The sequence below is a fragment of the Ursus arctos genome, unplaced genomic scaffold (genome assembly GCF_023065955.2).
Source record: "Ursus arctos isolate Adak ecotype North America unplaced genomic scaffold, UrsArc2.0 scaffold_21, whole genome shotgun sequence".
NCBI lineage: Eukaryota > Metazoa > Chordata > Mammalia > Carnivora > Ursidae > Ursus > Ursus arctos.
Genome location: NW_026622886.1, coordinates 30,104,153 through 30,125,710, shown reverse-complemented (window position 1 = coordinate 30,125,710; position 21,558 = coordinate 30,104,153). Strand labels below are relative to the sequence as shown.

General features: G+C 36.2%; 1 protein-coding gene across 1 annotated transcript in view; it reads left to right on the top strand.

Moving 5' to 3' along the window:
- The window catches only part of ACSS3 (acyl-CoA synthetase short chain family member 3), a 148,715-nt gene that overhangs the window by 82,241 nt on the left and 44,916 nt on the right, over positions 1–21,558 (top strand). The window contains exons 8-9 of the mRNA XM_026499959.4: positions 5,072–5,223; positions 17,861–17,964. Of these exons, the coding sequence (XP_026355744.1) occupies positions 5,072–5,223; positions 17,861–17,964 (256 nt within the window). The remainder of the gene's footprint in view (positions 1–5,071; positions 5,224–17,860; positions 17,965–21,558) is intronic.

Sequence of the window (21,558 nt, the reverse complement as noted above, 5' to 3'; positions counted from 1 at the left end):
TAAACGTCTGCCTTCCGCTCAGGTCATGACTCCAGGGTCTTGAGATGGAGCCCCACGTTGGGCTGCCTGCTAAGCTGGGAGTCTGCTTCTCCCTCCCTTTCCGTCCCTTCCCGCTCCTTGCTCATGCTCTCTCTCTCTCTCTCAAATAAATAAATAAAATCTTTTAAAAAATAAAATAAAATAAAGCATCCCAAGCAATTCTAATTTACATTTAGGGTTGACAATCCCGGGATTGAGTCGAATTAGATAGCGGTATGGATAGGATAAAGGAAAGGGAGGTGACAGCGTAAGCGTATTTCCACAGGTGAGGCCCATGGAATTATGGGAAATCTCTAGCAAATAATCAGTGAAGTAAGTCGATATAAATTCTTAGTTATCAATTGTATATATAAGCAAGTTTTTACTCCTTAAAAGGGAATCTGCTATGGTAACAAAATCCTAGATCTGAAGGTCTTAAGACACAGAGTGGTTCTCTTGTAGGGCTTTAAAGTGGCAGTAATGTTTTCAAGATTGGAACAAGACAATGTGAGTTATTGGAGAGGGACTTTAGGGAAGAAAAAGCGAATTTTTTAAAAGAGGTTGTATACTCATTTGATTCATATTTCAAAACTCACCAAAGGGTAAAGAGTGCAAATCTCACTGTCCTCTATTCCCAGCTGTTCAGTTTCTCTGACTCGGGAGCAGTCAGTCTTCTGTGTCTAACAGTTCATTCTTAGTTCAATGCCCCCTCCTTTATTTTCATACAAACGGCATTGTCCAATGATAGGCACACTCCTCTGCTTTCTACCTTTCTTTCAATAAATATTCTATCCTGGGGAGCTGCATGTGTTCTAACAGGTCTCAAGTTTAGATGCTGCATGCCCAAACTTTCATCCCTCAGTGAAGACACAAGGTATGTAGGAGAGATTCAACAAATGCTGTTGCCAATTTCATCCCACTTCCAAAATAAACAAGCCAGCACTGCTGCACCTGTCTGCTGAAATTAAATTCAGAACTAGTCTGTAAGGAATGTTGCTGTCTTCACCTTAGAAGTTCAGTACAAACATGCCTTCGGTGATATTCTCAGAAGTGGTGTTCAAAGCGACGAGATGTATTTCTAATCCTGCCACAAAAAGAGGCAAAAGCCTCAGTTGACTTGGAAATTTTTATGTCAAAGTCCAAGAAACTACAAGTAGCTTTGACACCAAGCCTTTGGATAAACTGAAATCGTAGGATTAATAAAGCAAATTATCTGTTTTTTTTTCTCAAATATCTGACTATAGTGTTTAAGCTTGTCTTTGTCTTGGTAAGGTGCTGCCTTTCACCACTTTCCAGTGCTGACACTGAACCTCAGTACGGATTATGTGAGTTCATCACTTTCCAGTGCTGACACTGAACCTCAGCAGGGATTATGTGAGTTCATCACTTTCCAGTGCTGACACTGAACCTCAGTACGGATTATGTGAGTTCATCACTTTCCAGTGCTGACACTGAACCTCAGTAGGGATTATGTGAGTTCATCACTTTCCAGTGCTGACACTGAACCTCAGCAGGGATTATGTGAGTTCATCACTTTCCAGTGCTGACACTGAACCTCAGCAGGGATTATGTGAGAAGCGGAGACTTCACCTGGTTTTCTAACTCGTGGTCTATCGTCTCTGGTTCCTTAAAACTTATCACATTGAATCATAAGTGGTAGAAAATTGTAGGTACAACTTAATCTTCAGGTATTTATTGGTCTTGGTTCCTATGCTTTGTACCGTTGCTAACCACATTATAAATATTAGCAGTTGGTGTTTTATAAATATCTGATATTAAAAATTCATGATTTAGAACAGCCGAAGGCATAGAATCTCTGCCTTGCCATTGTAGGGATTGCTTTTTGCTTTTGGTTTCTGGGCAGCAATGGACACTTTGGCCCTTTATTTGGGGAAAGGGAATAAAAGCAAATGGTAATGACATCAGTTTGAGTTTTGAAGAGTTTTTAAGTTATTGTTACCTTTTAGCCACATTACTGCTTCAGTGTGTATGTTTGTTAAAAATCCCCACAGTTTTAGAATCTTCCTCCTTTTTCAGTTGAATATTGTTTGGTTGTTGCTCCTCACTGAATATGCAAGTTCTGGAATCAGAGTGAGTCATTTTCTCCAGGCAACTCAGTGTGGTTAGTGTGTTGTTATTTTTTAAAAGTATTGTAAAGGGATTACATTGCCTGCGTGTGCATGCGTGTGTGTGCATGTGCACAAGCTTGTGTATGGACAGAGGGCGGGGAGAAGAGTGTTCAGTAAAACCAATAAGCCATTGAGTCACTAAGGTCTAAAATAGTGAAACATAGCATCAAATGATTCTGTGGGAATGGACAATGAAATGCAAAAATCTGAACCTTTCCGAGGTCAACTAACTTACAAATGAATATGGTGAGATTATATCTATCACTTCCATCAGTGTCCTAATAAGAATGCTATGTTGTCGTGATTTTTACGCTCAATCAATAGAATATTGATGAAAATGTACTTCTTGTGGGTCAAAATTGCAACACTTATTATTATATTATTTGTAAAAAGATATGGTAGAGTTTTTAACTGATATTTTTAATGTTTAAGCTGTTATTATCATTAGACATAATTGAAGGCATTATAAAATATATCAAATTGTGCCCTCTATGTAGGTAATCATTATGGTATAGCATTTTGTTATGATGCTAATATCGCCCCTTAGTGAGTATATTATCTTTGTCCCATGATGCTGGAACTGTTAGTATTCAATTCCAATTGGCTATAAAGTATCTTTCTTCAGTGGAGGTCAAACTGCTTTAAAATATTATCTCAGGGCTTTTAGCTTATCGAGGAAATATTGGGAAAGTGATTTATTCTTCTGTAACGGGCCAGGGAATGGCAGCATAGACAGGAAAAGTCAATTGTATAAGGTCAGTTAATAAATCATCGTTATGTGGGTGAGATCAGGTTTCCAAAGTCACAATCTAGTATACCAGGGAAGGAACAGTGCCTGAGACATATCGAAAAAGGAAAAGTCAAATGTTTACCTCAGTTGGTTCAAAAGAATAAAGCTACTGGTTCATTTCAGACCGATGTGCTCAAGGCTGCAAAATTTGTGAGTCAAGTTATGTATATGAGTTGCCAGGTTTTATCTGGCAACTTTTTATACTATATTAACGTGTTGACCTGTATGAGGTGGTAATGGAATAAATTGAAATCAAGTGTTTCGGGATAGTTGTAATAATAAAAATGAATTTCTAGTTGCAATAAATACTTTGGTTTTAAAAGAGCAAGAGAAAAAGCAACAGAATATAAGAAAGAGGTTATATTTTTAAAAAAGAAAATATACTTACATTAAAGAATATTAAGGGTAACCATTAAAAAAAAAGAAGATACAAACTAATAATGCCCTATCCAAGATCCAAGTAGATGGAGGTAGTGAATCAAAATTCATGAACAGCTATGGTTGACCTCTTCTTATCATCCGTTCATTTATTATTCTCTGTTGGGGGAGATCTCTCAGTTTGCTACCAGCAACTTCTTTCCTCTTTTTACCCTATCAGTGTTTCCCAAGTGTGTTTTCCAGAATGTGAGATCCATGAGATGTTCATATAGGGGGTGTGGACAGAGAAGTTGAGGACAGATTACATACAGTAACTGTCTTTTGGGAATTCCTGATGTTCTTAACACTTTTAAGTCTTCAAGAAATGGTCGAAAATCAGAAACAAGTTGTCCCTTTTTTATCCCAACCCCTTCCAAAAGGATTTGATTATGAAATATATATATATGTAATATATTTTTTCACATAACATATATTAACATTCCAGGCACCTTGCTTTAGAATCAAAGGAAAAAGTAGCAGTGATGAGAATGGCTTGAGGAATGAGGGGATATGATTGGGCCAACATAGATTCTATGGAACACTTAGAATTTTTATAGAATCACTAATTTATGTATGCTATGCTCATTTTCCATTTCACAGAAACTTCTATTAAAAAATGCTTTGGGGGGCACCTGGGTGGCTCAGTCATTGAAGCAACTGGCTCTTGACTTTGGCTCAGGTTATGCTCTGTCAGGGTTGTGAGATCCAGCCCCACGTCAGGCTTTGTGCTGAGCACGGAGCCTGATTGGGAGTCCCTCTCTCTCTCTCTCTCCCCCTCTGCCTCTGTCCATGGTGTGCTGTCTTTCTTAAAAAAAAAAAAAAAAAAAAAAAAAAAAAAATTGTGTCCTTTTGATTACATGTTCTATAAAAAGTGTTAGGTTTTGATTCATGGATTTTCCCCTGAATATGTAAAATGTCATTTCAAGGCTATAGAAAACATACATTTGGGGATTTCTTACTGAATTTTTTTTAAGTCACCAGAAGTTGCTTTCCTTGGAGTGAGGCATTTAACTGAAAAAGTCATTGTTCAGAAATCACTGTGATTTCCTATTTTTCTCTCTTCCCAAACACTTTGAGAATTGCTATTGTCACCTCTACTTTTTTTAAGATTTTATTTATTTTTAGAGAGGCAGAGTGCTTGAACTGGGGGAGGGGCAGAGGGAAAGGGGAAGGGGTAATCTCCTGCAGACCATACTGAGCAGCCCAATGTGGGGCTCAATCTCAGGACCCTGAGATCATGACCTGAGCTGAAATTAGGAGTCCACGGCTTAACCGACTGAGCCACCCAGGCGCCCCATTATTGTCACTTTTAAAAGTAACTATGAAAAAGAGTGCTAAAGTTAGAAATTCATAGCAGTCATTTCTCTTTTGGTCTACCACCCAAAACATGGTATTTAATTTCTTGGCTAATGGAAGACTATTTTATATCATTAATTTGAATGTGATATGTATTTCCCGTCCTTTATCTTTCAAAACTTAAGAAAGGAACAATTGCAGTTTGAAAAGCTTTTAGGATGATGTAATGGAGCAAATGGCCTCTTTGAAGCCTGGGCATTTGCTTTGTTTTATTTATGATAGACCATGGGGATATTTTAAAACCAAGATTTGTTGAGCACCCCATTTTATTAATATTGCTGTGTTAAATGTATAAGTATTGACCTGTCAGTGAAATATGAGACATTTTACCCTGTGACATTTTAAATGAATCTCATTGTAGGGGAAGCCTGTGGGAACACCAGATGCTGGAGCTTATTTCCGCGTGCTCGCGGAGCATGGAGTAGCTGCCTTGTTTACAGCGCCGACTGCAATTAGAGCCATCCGTCAACAGGACCCTGGGGCAGCCTTGGGGAAGCAGTACTCTCTGACAAGGTGAACTTGGGATGCACAGGGCAAATTACATTAAAAACTGCAATCAGAATGAATAACTGAACATTATATATATATTTTTTGGCACTGCGATACCTCTATGGAAAGAGCCAGAAGATTCTGAATGTTATTAAGAATGACTGTTCTAAACATAGCTTTGAATTAGTTAGAATTTTAACTATACTATGAATATTTTTTAATGCCATATTGTGTTTCAGTTCAAATCTTACCAAAATATTTCTCTTTTTTAAACCACCGTGCTTATATTTTCCTTAAAGTAAAATGCTGTGATTTAAAATGCATTTATACATACATAATGGTATCTGTCTTTTGAAAATAAAATAATAGTGAAGGAAAATATTATTTGATTTCATATATACAGATAAAATGTGAAAATTATAGTCCAAGTTATGTTGTTGAAAGAGTGGAGGAAATTGTTTTTCTATTGTTTTGTAATAATATGCTCTGAATAGTTTAAATATTTTTTGCTGGTTTATTGACATCCATTTTAGTTTAATGATATGTATATTCAAAGATAATTATAGCAATTTGTATCTTCAAGGCAGTTTCCAGCATCAGTTCTTTTTGAACCTCTTTGAAATTGGTCCCTGCTATCATCAACTAAAAGAAGGATTTTGTAGTTTCTTCAAGTCAAAAAATGGGTTTGAATTATTGTCTTGAATTTTTTTAAGTTAAATGCCACGTGTTATGAATTTTAAAGCCCAAAGAAGGAGTTAAAATAGATATCATACACTGATTGCAGATGTAAGCAAGAAACTTTCAGTTTGGGCTGTCGTGGTTTTGGTTTTGGTTCTTGTCCTTCTGTTTTTTTGTTTTATGAAAAATTGGCTCTGGATTTACGTAAAATTTTACCCGTCATCTAAAGGAGACACTCATTAAGATACAAGCGTTCGTAAAATGAACCTTCCAATATTTCTACTCCTTTCACTTTGTCCCTTCATTTACTGCATTTCAATTTTATTTTCTCCATCTCAGCCAAAAGGATAGAAGAATAGGGTTCGGTAAGAACGTCTTAGGCCGTGTACAGTCTCTCTGTGGCTTAGACGGTTCCGGGGAGTTTTGAGGAACCCGTGATTGGAGTTGTTTGCACTGTCTCTTTCCTAACAAGTGCGTTCTGATTGCAGGGTGTGAGGCTGTGTGACCTGCAGGCTAAGGAAGGTCTCTTATTTGCTTCATCATCCTCTTTTCCCATTTGTACATGGGTTTTAGACGTTATCCATTACTGTGAAGGCAGGAACCTTTTCTAACGGTACTAACCGATAAAGCATCCAATAGTACTGCGGGCCTATTAAATCCTCACTTGTTTTTTCAAACTAACACTGATATGGAGCATGAGATTTTAGTGTAAGAGAAATTGCAGTAATTTCCCCCGGGTAATTGTCTGTCTTTAGGCCCCTAAGTTATGCATGGTGGTGTGCACATATGTTTTTAATAGATATTTAATGATGTAGACACTGCAGACACCCTCAGTTATTCAAATCACTACTGTTAGTAAATGCAAACGTTTACTGATCACCTACTGTGTGCCAGGTATAAGTGGTTTAAGTTTCTCTCAGTTATCACAGTAAGTAGAAATTATGATTCTCCTCATTTTACAAATGAGTAGCATTAGGACCAGAAAGTTTAAGAAACTCTTTAGAAAGAAACTAACTCAGGCAATCTGACAAGGGCCCACATTCTTCACACAGACATATTCTTCTAATGAGAGGTAAATTAAGAAACTAACTTGATCCAGGGATTTTTGTCACTTGTGGGATAGATAAAAGCAGCTTTTACGTCTTACATATTTTTAGCCTATTCAAATAATACCTTCACTGAACTTCTGTAATGGATTCTCACTTGTGAACGAAGGGGATGTTAGAAGGGACCTCAAAAATCCACTATCTGATTTTAAAAGCAAGGAAACCAAGTCCAAAAACGTTAAGTTTGGGTTAGAGACAGACTAAAGAACAGTACTCAAGTCTTTTCACACAGCTGTACCTTTCGTTTTATATTTATGTTCCAGACATTCCATACTTACTTAGTGAACTGACATTCCCCAGGTATTATTGCAGGCTCGTGACTGGTCTGCAGCTCTTGCTTCCTCTCTTCTCTGATAGGACATTTCAGATGATGAAATTATGTTTTTCAAATGTGTTACGTATCTCATTAAAGATTGTTTTAAAATAAATTCGGAGATTTGCCAAAAATTTTTGCTCCCAAAGCAGATTTCAGAAGATATTCTTAAATAGGGAACTAAGCAGAACTATAAATTCATTGTATCATGATGATTCGAAGTCAGAAGAGCAGATTAGAGGTCATCTACTCTCATCACCTCATTTCACAACTGAGAAGATGTTGTCCCGAAGAGGTGCAGTGACATGCCCAGGATTACAGAGCTACCCTGCAGCAAAGCTGGGACTAGGCAATACTGTACTGAAGATCGTGCTGTAGTTGATTCTCGCTCTGGAGTTAGACATACTGGGTTCAAGTCTACCATTTACTGGTTGTGTGACCTCAAGAAAGTTACATAGCCTCTCTGTTCTTTTTGCTGTTTTTCTTCTTATTGCTCTCCTCCCCCTTCCCTCCCCCTCCTTCTCCTTCCAGACCGTAAGTATAGTAATAGTACGAGAATATCATGAAGCTGAAATGTATACAGTCATGTAAAATACTTGGAACAGTTCTTAACATAGACCGTCATCGCTGCTGTTACTTTTTGCTTTCTAATGTGCTGCTTTTCTTCATCACATCATGCTGATTTATTTTCCCATGATCTGCTAGCTCAGTCTTAATCAAGGCAGAAAAATTCCGTTCTGCTACTTCCATTCAAGGTATCACAGTCCCTCATACTCTGATGCAGCCCTTCTTTTCCAATTGCATAATAATGAGGGATAATACAAAAAAGAAAAAGCGGAGCACCAGAGATGAGCTCAGAAATAAAGGAAACGTATCTGCGGATTGGAAATAGAATCGATCTGCAAAATAGTAAGCGTGGCCGAAGCCAGAGCCCTGCTAGTGTACAAGCAGGCTTTGGCTGCAGACTAGAGGCTCAGTATGCCCCTGTTTTGACGGTGGAGTCAGGGCCAGCTCAGGGCTTGAACATGCAGTGGGGTGTTAACACCTCACACACGGCAGGAGATGATAATAATGGTGAGAGGGTGTTTTCTGGGACTGGGACTTACAGCAAGCTTTCATCCAGAGGTCTGAATGAGACGGAGAACAGCCCAGCAACTGGAAACTGAATTAAACTGCCCACCTGCTGTCCTATAATAGGATCTATGATATCCTGAGTATCACTGTGTGTTAATAACAGTGCTGGACCATCACTTGACATTGGATCACTGGGCGAGAGTTACATCACCATAAACCTCTTGGACAGAGAAGGTGAACATAGGAGAGGGAGCGAGAGATAAAAATAACAACAAAGAACCTCTTTTTCTTCTACTTAAGACACCGGTACAGGAGCAGGGATCAACAAACACACTAATGAAGTTGAATAAAGGATCACATTGCTATGGAAACCTGATTGACAGAGGAGGTAGCTTAACAAATAAGTGGAAGAAGGATAGACCCTTAAATAAATTGGTACTGGAACAATTGGCTATATATGTAGAAAAAATGAGTTCCCTACTATATACTCTACACAGAAATAAATTTCAGCTGGATTCAAGGCCCTAAAATTGTAAAACAAAGAATTAATATTTTCAGAAGAAAATGGATAAATATTTTAATGTATTTTTAGTAGGGAATGACCATTTAAAAACATAAATCACAAATCATTAAGGAAAATATTGATGAAATTTACTACACTAAAAGGAATAATCACCCACCAAAAGAATAAACAAACATAAATGACAAATTATTCACCCAGAGAAGATATTTGCAACATATATAACCATTAAACAATTAGTGTACGGAAGATATAAAGAACTACAAATCAATAAGAAAACACACAACCCAATAGAAATAGGGGCAAAGGATATGGACAGTCAGTTCATGGAGAAGACAGGGTAGTCTAAAATTGAAAGATCTTTAATCTCACTAATAAACAGAGAAATAACATTTTACTCACATCATACAGGCAAAAGTTAAAATATCTAACAGTGATACTTGCTTGTAGGTTATAAAGCAGCAGAATGGTTTTTATACTACTATAGGGAGTGTAAAGTGGGAATGTCTAGTAATATCGATGCTCCGTGCACTCATATGCCCCATGTCCAAACCCGTATTAATATGGAGGGATGAGAACGAGAAACTCACAAATGCGAACGACAAACCATGTACTTGAAGGTTCCTAACAGGTTTGTTTCAAAACAAAACAAAATATAAGCAATTGCATGTATAGTAAAAATGTAATGGAAAATAAATTATATACTATGGTGTATTAATTCAACAGGATATTTAGAAGTGGAAATCAACCAGAACTTCAGGTATTAGCATGGATAAATGTCAAAAGAGCATAATTCTGAGTATAAAAAGCAAATGAAAACTGATTGTGTTTCTCTTACATATAGTAAGGGAAATTTGAAAAACTACAAAAACCATATTGTCTTGTTCATGTATATGCAAACAGGCAAAAAAAAAACCCACAAATAAATGTGTGGGGATGAAAACCTCTGAGTAATGCTGGCTACCTCTGAGGCGGGGTGGCTAGTGGGATGGTGAAGAGAAATGAGAATTAAATAGGATTTGGAGAGAATTCAATTGTATCAATAAAATATTATTTTCTAAGTGACATAAATATGACAGAATGATAAAACTAGGAATTATGCATAAAACTGGGCAGTGTGCACATCATAAGTCCACTATATTATCATCTACTCTTGTCCGATTTGTCAGGGAAGTTAAAAAATCTTGTAATGAAAAATTCTTCCCATTTTGTTTATGTGCTCGTTTGACATGAAATCTGTGAACCACTTTGGTAAATCACGGACGTCATACTATGAATGTGTATTCATGAGTGGGAGAGGTGGGCGAGGGTACGCACGTGCACTAGCTTTGCTACTCTCTTCATTTGATCTAACATGGCTGCCAACACCCAGACAAATGACTTTCCTACTTCAGTGACCACCACTACTAAAATTTAAAAGAATAAGAAAACCTACACGTAGAAACAAAATTTCTTCTGGAAGTTATCAATCCTTCTTTTTCAACAGCTTTCAGAGATACCCTACATCTGACTCACTGCTCCAAATATGTGGTCCTCTGAGTCTCCCAGTGACAATGACCATATGTTGGCTGTCTTCGGGTTTGTGATGGATTGCAGATGAGCAATTCAAATATTCTGCTTTCGCTATTGAATCTTTTTAAAACTTAGTTGCCAGTTATCACCATGGTAGTTGAATCAGAAACGTAACTTAAAGCCATTATTGAAGAAGTGAAGTAAAATTTTAATAATTTATACAAGATAGAAAAATATTGCATCTCTCACTTATTGTATCTTAAAGCTTACTGCTTTTTCATATTTCATTGGCCATTTGAAGGTTCTGTTTGTGAAATGTTTATCCAACCAAATCTTTGGCATATTTTAATTTTCTTTTTCTTGTTGATGTGTCGGACTTTTCATATTCTTTGATCCAAGTTCTTTATTGACTATATGTATTACAAATAATCTTCACCTTCTGATTTCAACTTCTCTTTCACTTAGTGGTAACTTTTGATAAAGACATGTGCCTTTTCATCAATATTTTTTTTCTGTGTGGTTCATGCTTTTTAAAATCCTACTTAAGACATTTTACCTGTTCGGAGGTCAAAAGTTAATCCTCCGTGTCATTTTCTAGAAGCTTTATTGTTTTACCTTTCATATAATCTACCTGGTTTGATTTTTGTGTATGCAATGAGGTAAGGGATCAAAGTTCATTTTTTTCCCCTATGTGTATCCAATTAATCAAGTTTCATTCATTGAAATGGCCATCCTTTCTCGCTGTTCTGTATACCACTTTTGTCATAAAAGTGTCCACAAATCCTTTTTTTTTCTTGTTTCAATTTTGTTTCATTGATTGGCTTAATTGCCTATATTTGTGCTGCTCTCACATTGTCTTTGTCACTATAGATTTATAACACATCTTGATATGCAGTAGTAGGAATAGCAGTACGTCCATTTCTTCTTTTCTCTTTAATCTTGGCCCATTGTATTTCCATACATGTTTTAGTATTAGCCTACCAGTTTACACACACACACACACACACACACACACACACACACCCCTAGAATTTTGAGATTACTTTGAATTTATAGATTGATGTGATAAAAACTGACATGTTAATATTGAGACTTCCAATTCATAATCATAGTGTATCTCTTAATTTATTTAGGTCTTTAATTTATCTCATTAATGATCTTTTGTTTATTGTGTGAAAGATCTATCTTATATTTATTTTAAGAAATTTTATTTATTTTTTTCTATCAAAGTATACTGAGCATACAGTGTTATATTAGTTTCAGGTGTACAATGTGGGTAATTCAACAATTCTATACGTTTCTCACGTTCATCATGATAAGTGTGCTCTTTATCTACTTCACCCAGCCCCCCCCCCAAATTATGGATTCAATTTCATTTGATTCAAACTGCTTCTTAAATTTGTGACTTGATGGCTTTCATTATTTTTAGAAACTTTAATCCATTATCCCTTCAAATATTGCTTCTATCTAATTTTCCCTTCTTAGACATTGATACTTTAATGACACGTTAGAACTTTTTACCGTATTATCTGTATCTCATAGATTCTGTGTTTTTTCTCCTTTATGCTTTTCAGTAGTGGTTTGGTTATTCTCTTTTAACTTATATTTCGGGTTTTCAGTCCTCTGTTCACTTGTATCTAAACTTTCTTTCAGTTCCTAAGTTTATATTTTTGTATCTTTAAGTTCAAAGATATTTGATTCTTGTAATTTCCAGTTCTTGGCTGATGTTATACAAATATTTCATAGACCTATTCAGAGTTATTATGAAGTCTGTGTCTAATTATAAGAATATCTGATTTTCTCTGTAATTTTTTTTTTTTTTTGAGGTCTCTTCTTTCCTTTGCATGTTGGCATAGAGCCTTCTATCTCAGTAGACCATTGTGTGTTACTTGACACTCTGGAGTTGTTAAGGCCCCACAGAATAATACTTACTTTTGGCACACAATTAGCAGAAGGGAAGATCACTCAGTTAAGGATTTAGCTAACTTGGAGCTAGACTTCAGTATTGAGAAAGCTAGTTTCTTTCCAGTTTATCTCTATTGTTAGGATATACATCTTCAGGCATTCCAGCTGAAACCCTGAGGGTTTTACACCCACCCCTTTCCACTGTGGGTCTTTTGACTTCAGTTTTCCTTTCCCAAGACATTGTGATGGCAGGAATTTCTGTTGATTTTCTAAGCCTCCTAGCCACAGTTTTTGTTCTGTTTCTTGGTTTTTCAACCACTGTCTGCTTTAGCATATATACTAAAGGGGGAAAAGCAGTGAGTCTATGTCAGACAGCTCTGTACATTTTTTTCTTTGGGATCTTAATGTTTCCAGGGTTCATTACCCTTGTTCTCTGATACCTTAAAGAGATGTTTCTTTTTTACATTCTGTCTAGCTTTTCTAGTTGTGCTTGAGGGAGAGATTGGTGGACAAAATGTTAGTAGATCCTTGACAGAGTGACAAATGCATGTGTAATACTAACACTAGTGTCTTTACATTTTAAAAGTGAATTCTAGTGGGGAGCAAATGGAGGAAAATGGAATGAAGGAAAAATGGAGATAACCTCAGGGCCACTGGTGGCAAAAAGTAATGATGTTCAGTGAGCTAGGAGTTGATGAGGCATCACTGGAATAATCTATTTTTATTTAACTTCTTTGGGCACAAGTGAAGAGTAATATTCACTTGTTTGGTAGTTTATGGAGCTTGAAAGAAATACTCATTTTGATTTTCTTCTGTTCCTAATTTATTACCTGAAAATTCTTCATCAGAATTTATCTTTAGCTTTTTATCCATTTCTATGCAGCTTCCTTTTTATTTGGGACTAAAATTAATTTGACAGTGTTACCGTTTTTCTGTTTCTCTTAGCTTAATGTTCAGCTTCATTTGAGTCTTGAATTCTACTCAATTTTTTATAGAATTGGGGAAAGGCTTCATTCCCATTAATCCCCTCCACTGTTTTTTTTCTTTCTCTGGATATTGTATATTATAATTTTGTTTATGTTTTTAGTATTATGTTTGGAAGTAAATTCATTTTCCCATGTGTTACTATCAGCAGAACATTATCCATATTATTTATTAGTCCATCATAACCTAGGACAGCACTATCCAATAAAACTCAATCTGCAATATGATAGGTACTAGCCACATGCGACTATTGAACTCTTGACAAAGGGGATAATCCTACCATGACATTGATATTTTTACTTTTTTAAAATTTCAGCTAATTTAAAATTTAAATAGCCACATATGGCTAAGAGATACCATATTGTACAGAACAGATAGAAGACCTGCGTAATTAACTTAGGTAAATTTATCCCCCAGTATCCAAATTACTGCACAAGAATGGTTAATTTTAACTTTTATAAACTTTTCTTTAAAGATTTTATTTATTTACTCATTTATTTATTTAGAGATAGAGAGTGTGAGTGGGGGGAGGTACAGTGGGAGACAAAGAATCTCGAGCAGGCTCTGAGAGCTGAGCGCAGAGTCAGATGCAGGGCTTGATCCCATGACCCTGAGATCATGACCTGAGCCTCTTGCTGAAATCAAGAGTCGGTCACTTAACTGAATGAGCCACCCAGGTGCTCCTTTATAAAATGTATTTTTAAAGAAAAATTATTTAAAATTTTTTCATTATCGGGCATTTATCACTTCACATTAATAAAATAATGGCAAGGTCATTAATGAGAAATTTAACTGTTAACAGAGATGTTACTATTCTTTTTTTTTTTTTTTTTTGCAAGCCACGAAATGTCTTTTTAAAAAAAAAGACCATTTATGCCCTTAAGTATGAGTTTATCTTTAAATTTACCTTATAATTTATCTTTAAATTATAGATTCATACTCAAGTTTTTTCTTTCAGTAATCATCTTGGTTATAAAAATATCACATCACATAGAATGATTTGCTTACTGTGAGGAATTGGGAGTCAAATAATATTTAAGTATTTATTACAAGACAACTTTTTCTTTAGTTGTATTCTTAATTCCTAAATTCTTGTATACAGTATGTTAATGTTCATTAATGTTACACAATTGGGAGCTTGTAATTGATTAAAGTAGTAACTTTGGGGCAGTTTGAGGAATTTCAGTAAAGAAATAGATTGGTAGTTTCTAGTGTATTTAGGGAAAGGAATTATCTATACTACTTTGACATTTTTCTAAATCACCAATGATCTCACAGTTTTTCCTCCACTTTTAGTAAAGAGTAAGTGATTTTAATGGAAATGGAAGAGATTGTCTGACATGCAGAAAAACCAGATATCACTTTTATTATACATCATGGAATATCATCTCTTTCTATATTGCTTGTTAGTGCCAGCATGGAGATAGCTACCAAAATGATACAAATGTAATTAAAATCTAAGAAAAATGAGTGATAGATTTGTACTGCAAAACCATAATAATAAATACTAAGTTTTAAAATATATAACGTGGAAATTTGTCAAATTTGAAAAAAACTCAATGTTAATTAATAGCTTATCATTAAAACCAATTAATTAGATTAATTGTAATTTACTTGACTGGGAAAAAAAAGCCAAGAAATCATTAAAACTTGCAAATCTGCTGGTAATATTAAGATATTTATTGTTCTTAGCCAAAAATTATTTTGTATTGTATGCTAGTATTTTTAATTGACAATATTTAATACCATGTTTTCAAAAATATATATAATTGTAGATCTGCAGTTTCATATTTAAACACATGACCACCTGGACTGTCTAACATTCTTTGGAATAATCTGTCACTTGATAGATGATGGAAATGTTACCTGTGATATCTACAAAATTTCCTTGTTCTTTGCCTCCAGTGTTGGAATCACCCAATCCTATTTATAAATTTTAATACAAATTATTTACATGTGTAATGTTCATAATCACAGAAGGTTTCTGACATATTAGGAATGTGTTTAAAGAAGATATAATTAAAATAAATTAACATTTTTCAGCCATAGGACTATCAATAATATGGACATATCAATAATATGATAAAATATCAATTTTATATTTAAAAGTTTGTCTTGTGGGGGCACCTGGGTGGCTCAGTTGGTTAAGCATCTGCCTTCGGCTCAGGTCTTGATCTCAGGGTCCTGGGATCGAGCCCCAGGTTAGGCTTTCTACTCAGCGGGGAGTCTGCTTCTTCCTCTGCTCCCCCCCCCCACTCATGATCTCTCTCTCTTTCTCTCTCACTCTCTTTCAAAGAAATGAATAAAATCTTTAAAAAAATTTTTTTGTCTTATTTTTACATAGCATCTAAAATCACAGATGTATTGACCTCAGTTTAAACTTTGAAATAGTATGCTAAGCTTTGTGCTATTTTAACCTCGTTTTAGTAATTTAATGTATTGCTATTTGGTTCATTGTGCTGTATCAGTTTTGTCAGATGAGGTCATATTTGATATCCACATTTTAATCTTTTTTTAATTTTAATTTTTTCCAACAATTATATATTTATTTGAGAAAGAGAGAGAGAGAGAGAGAGCTTAAGAACAGGGGAGGGGCAGAGGTAGAGGGAAAGAGAGTCCCAGCCAGACTTCCTGCTAAGCCACGGGGCTTGATCCAACCTGAGTTCAAGACGTGAGCCGAAATCAAGAGTCAGACACTTAACTGACTGAGCCACCTAAGCGCCCCCCACATTTTAATCTGAAGCAAGTTATAAATGAATACACATTTGATTTACCTAAATTTTATCTCAAATTGCAAATATATATATATATAAATATATATGTCAAAAAAATCTGATTTAGTCTTTTCTAGCTTCTGTTTCTTACTATTCTCTTTTTGTTTTCCCATTTTCATCCTTTTTCTGTTTCCCTTAAGTGCCCTGAAAGATTTAAATATTACCCTAGCAGCCTTGCGTACTTTGAGAGATGACTCACCAAAATGATTGATCCACATTATCTAAATCATTTCTTAGCAAAGACTAGTAATGGGTTCTTTTGTGATCTGAAATTTGAAATTATGTTTCTCTGTCTTTCATTATTTTTCCTGGTATTTTCCTCCATCATGGTCATTCCTACTTTGCTTCCTGATTTCTCCTGCTTACTGCAGATTCCCCAGACAGCACTTTTAGCATGATTTTCCATTCCTTATTTTTGTACTACACCCAGTTCGTGTTATCTCTGCTCAGCCTCCTAGACTACTAATTGAGTCTGTGAAAGCCGAGTGGCTGCTCTTCAATTCTTTCACTTTTATGTTATACATTAAAAATTTCCTGAAATAGTCAGAACTTTTCTCTCCAGTCACTGTTCCATTGTCTATTTCCACACTCTAACAAAACAACGTGCTTCCTCTTTTGCTTGGAAGAATGAGTCAAGCTGAATAAGTTTTGGCAACTCCCCACCTGTGTACTTCATCTTTCAGAGCTTCTAGAAGTATTTAAGTACCAAAAAATCCCAGATATTTTTATTGGTGTTCAGGTCATGAAGATGAATACTTTTAAGGAGCTCCCAGTCCAGTGTGGGAAATGGACAAGAAACGAATAAGTATAGAATAAGATGTATGTTTATAGCAGAGGACGGAAGAGTATATTGTTGAAGCATCGGGGTGGGACTGTCTGAATCTCCATGAATTTTCATGGGATGATAAGAGAATGGTAAGAAATCTCCTGTGGCTATATTACATTGTTTAGGATGAGTAGGCAGGTTTTTATTGATTTGTTTATTACTTTGATGACAATGAATTAACTCTTCAAACATGCATTCCTTTTTTGACAGACAGGCCATGGAGACATTCAGAATGGAAGAAAACAGTCATTCTCTCAATGAACCACCAGTAGTGTCAACCCAATTCCATTTGTCTGTTTCGTCCTTTCAATTCTGTGGCATGGTGCTCCATGTCAAATATTCTTCATCTCTTAATAACCTTATATTCCTTTTGATAAGAGTCTTTTGACGTAGAAGGCCCCAGGGGTATTTACTTTTAAATAACCTATTTTTCTTATGTATGTCCTTGGAATTGGATAAATACGTGCTTGAAATCAGAGTAATCTTTACCAAAGAAACTCACCAAAACGAACAAGAACATCATATTTATGAGCTTATTTATTGCCTTAGCTGATACTCAAGACTATATTTTTGTGTATAGACTTAAGTAGAATATAGCAATCAAGCGTGGAGCTAAAATTAGCAGAGAGAATGTCGAGCAGGAAAAGGTTTAGCTTTGATCATTAGATGAATATGACAGATGTATTACAAAGATCAACTCAGTTGCTCTTCTCAAAACTGAGAGGCTGTAGCTGAGAATTCTACTTTTGAGGCACCTCTCTTCAATGCTGTGATGTGCAGTTGGTGACCTTTGGGTCAACACAAAAAATGCTTCTCTCCATTCTGTAGTATGATATTGTGATAATATAGCTCTTTTCCTTTGACAGAACTAATATGGTCAGATTCTAGAATGTTTAAAAGAATGAGGATAATGTTATTGACATATATTTTCAAGGAATAATTTGAATTTTCTCCCCCTCTTATATTTAGATTCAAAACTTTATTTGTGGCTGGAGAACGATGTGATATGGAGACCCTGGAATGGTCCAAACAGGTCTTCAGAGTACCTGTCCTAGACCACTGGTGGCAAACTGGTGAGCATTTTCCAAGCATGTTCATAAACATTGCGGAAGTGTTCAGAAACACTGCAAGGGCCGGAGGAAATTCTGAACTGTGACCAACAGGCACACACTCAGGATTTAGGGGGTTCTGGTTTCAGTAGAAATAAGCGATCCTTTGGTATTCCTTTTGTTAAAAATGTCTCAGCAAATGACATTGATGACGCCATTCTCTTGGTCTCTGGGTGTGAAGTACCGAAGACCTCTTTTGCTTTGCATGTACCCAGTAAGTCACTAAGTCTCAGGTTTTCCCTTGAAGTGTCTGTCGGATTCATAGCACCTCAGTACTCCCATTGCCTTTGAGCCGTGGCGGCTGCGTTAGTATCTGCCCTGATTTAAATCCTCCTCATCAGCGTCTCTCTTCTCTCCGCTTTCCTGCACACCCTGCACACTGGTCCCAGAGTACTTTTTTTTTATTTTTTTTATTTATTTATTTATTTTTTTTTTAAGATTTTATTTATTCGACAGAGATAGAGACAGCCAGCGAGAGAGGGAACAGAAGCAGGAGGAGTGGGAGAGGAAGAAGCAGGCTCATAGCGGAGGAGCCTGATGTGGGGCTCGATCCCATAACGCCGGGATCACGCCCTGAGCCGAAGGCAGCCGCTTAACCGCTGTGCCACCCAGGCACCCCCCCAGAGTACTTTTTTTTAAAGCACTGTTTCTCTCATAAGATTTTCTGTGGTTCTCTGGCTCCCCTCTCGTGTTCCGTAATATCAAATCTTTTCTGCCTGGCATTGAAGACAGAGAAGTGTATCTTTTTCCAAAACTTTTATCATTATATACATTATTTACCTATTTTGTTTATTCTCTGTTTTTCTCCCACGGACTGATCCTTGGGAAACAATTGTCGTATTAAGTGGATATAACATAAAATTTGGTACAAATTTAAAAAAAAGAAACACCTCTCTGCTGCTTCTTTTGAGGCATAGTTGTGTACATACGTGAAAGTAAATCGATATCTGGAACGTGTTTTCCCCGTCACTAAGTGTAGGGATTTTGTTGGGTTTTCCATTTGACCACAAAAGTAACAGTGAGCTATGAGCACCTTGTGGCCTTCCTCTGTACGTATTTTAGTTCACTTCCACTTGGTTCGACAAACTAGATCAACCCTCTTAGACTAATGTTTTTAGAATTTTCATCTTCTGAGTAACTGTGGCAGAGTATCACATTCGAATACAAAAATTAATCAAGTTTCCTTGCAAAAAATAAGCCTGATTTTAAAAATAATTGGAGTCTAGAAGATCAAGTGAGTGAGGAAAACTGAAGCTCAGTGTTTGGTATTTTAGAATTCTTTGATGCTGATAAATTATACTTTTTACATTATCTTTTTGTATATTGCTCTTTGGGAAAACATGTTTTCCATATCCATTGTAGCATTAAATATAAAACGAGTGATCAGAGTGGAATCCAGTTTCCTTTAAATAAAAGGCAAATCAGAAAGAGTTTCTATTCTCTCTAGTTTTATTTGCCAGGGGAGAAATTTCTTATCTAAATTCAGGTTTGTAACTATTTAGGAAATAAAAAAGATAAGACGGAATTCAGAGAAAGAGCAGTGCCATATGTGGAAATACATAAAAACAAGTGAAGAATTATTGCCTCTGCAAAGAAAAGTATTGCTAGAATTGCTGCATCCCCTGTTCACTAGGAAAGTTCTAACAGTTCTTCTCTTAGGCAGGGAGAAGAAAATATCTTGTCACTTTTAAGATGGTTTTCCTTCCCTGGCAAAGCGAGGGGTTGTTTCCCACACCGTGAACTTACACAAGTGTTTGCAGAAGAGTTTTGTTTTCCGCCGTTAAAGGTCACCCTGCCACAGCCTACTGAAGGGAAACCAGCACATTAATAAATAAAATCATGCTTCTCTTCCTTTTTCTTAATATTGTTGTACATAATAGCTTGTGCAGATGTAGTTAGCGCAGCCAGGCTTACAAAAAAGCTTACTGACGCCTGAGAAACAAGCATCTGAGGTCCCCGGCGGGTACTGAGTTTCCTGTGAATTTGCTATTTTTCTTTAATGTATTGTTCAGAGAAAATTAATAGCCACATTATGTCAGGGTACTGTCACTCTAATCGGGTTTGAATGGCTGCTCAGTACTGTGGAAAACAGTGGATTTCTACTAATCACAACTGATTCTTTTACCCCCTCCCATCCGATTTTATAGAATTTGATATTGTGTCCAGTTAATGCGCACAAGTGCCTGCAGATGGAGAGGTGGGCAGTAGCCGGCTGGGGAAGAAATCCCTCCTGGGCGATGCAGATGTCGGCTACTAACAAAATCGAGTTAGAATTTTTATTCGGTTGTCCAGAGGAAATCATGATTTTCAAAGGTGTAGGTTGTGGTAACGGCAAAGTGATACTGAAGTTTAATATTTGCAACCGTTCACCTTTCTTAAGGTGATATCACAGTAATGTTGAATCACCAGGGGGGAAAAGGCAGGTACTTTGTGAGTTATTAATAACTCTTAGGAAGAAGAAAGGAAAGTTCCATACTTCTGGCTTGGTCATGAATTTCCTAATGTTTTACATATCAAATAGATGGGGGTGCATTTCCACAGGAGGTGTGCCAGTAAAAACCTGATGACATTTGAAGGAATGTTCAGCTTTGGCCGAAGGGATACTTTTCATTTCAAATTTCAGGTTTTCTACAAGATCTCTTTTCTTTTTATTGACTTAGAAATTGATTTTTTTAATATACTCGTACACTTTTACGAGCCTTCCATACAATGTATAATTTATGACTTTGCTCTCTGATAACATTAATATATGTACACAAATGAGCTGTTTCAAAACGGTGATGTATGAGCTGGAATTAATTAGGGATATGTTAAGTAACTAAAATGTATGAATAAAAATTGATTAATTCCTGTGACTTGAGTTATAAGAAGGCACTCTGCAGTCAATCCTTTTCATTACCATGTTGTTTTTGTTACATAAGTGAAATTTGTGTTAGCGACTGCAGATTTCTAGTGACTAACATTCTCTTTTGGCCCCTTAATATCAACACTCTTTAATAGCTGATTTATATAATATCTAAGATTCTAAATTGAGAACTAATCTGTGGAAAATTTGAGAACTGATCAACTCCTTGTAGGAGCATTTCAAGAAAGATCACTGTTCAACACGACTGAAATATTAAGCGCTGGTTTTGGGTTGTCATAGTGCAAAAGGTATGTGCTTTCATAAAGAAAATTCGTCTTGTTAAATTTAGATGGGGGAGTTGTTTCCATTCGGTTCATATATCTGGATAAAAGACAAATTGTTGTCATTTATCCAGATGTTTTATCTTCCCAGCAACTTATCTATAAAATGACTGAAAACTCTGGATTATTGACTGAATTTTTCATTTTCTTTTGTACATGGAGAGAAACAGAGGTGCTACAATCATAATTTAAAAAGGGGGAAATTAAGGGGCGCCTGGGTGGCTCAGTTGTTAAGCATCTGCCTTCGGCTCAGGGCGTGATCCTGGCGTTATGGGATCGAGCCCCACATCAGGCTCCTCTGCTGGGAGCCTGCTTCTTCCTCTCCCACTGACCCTGCTGTGTTCCCTCTCTCACTGGCTGTCTCTATCTCTG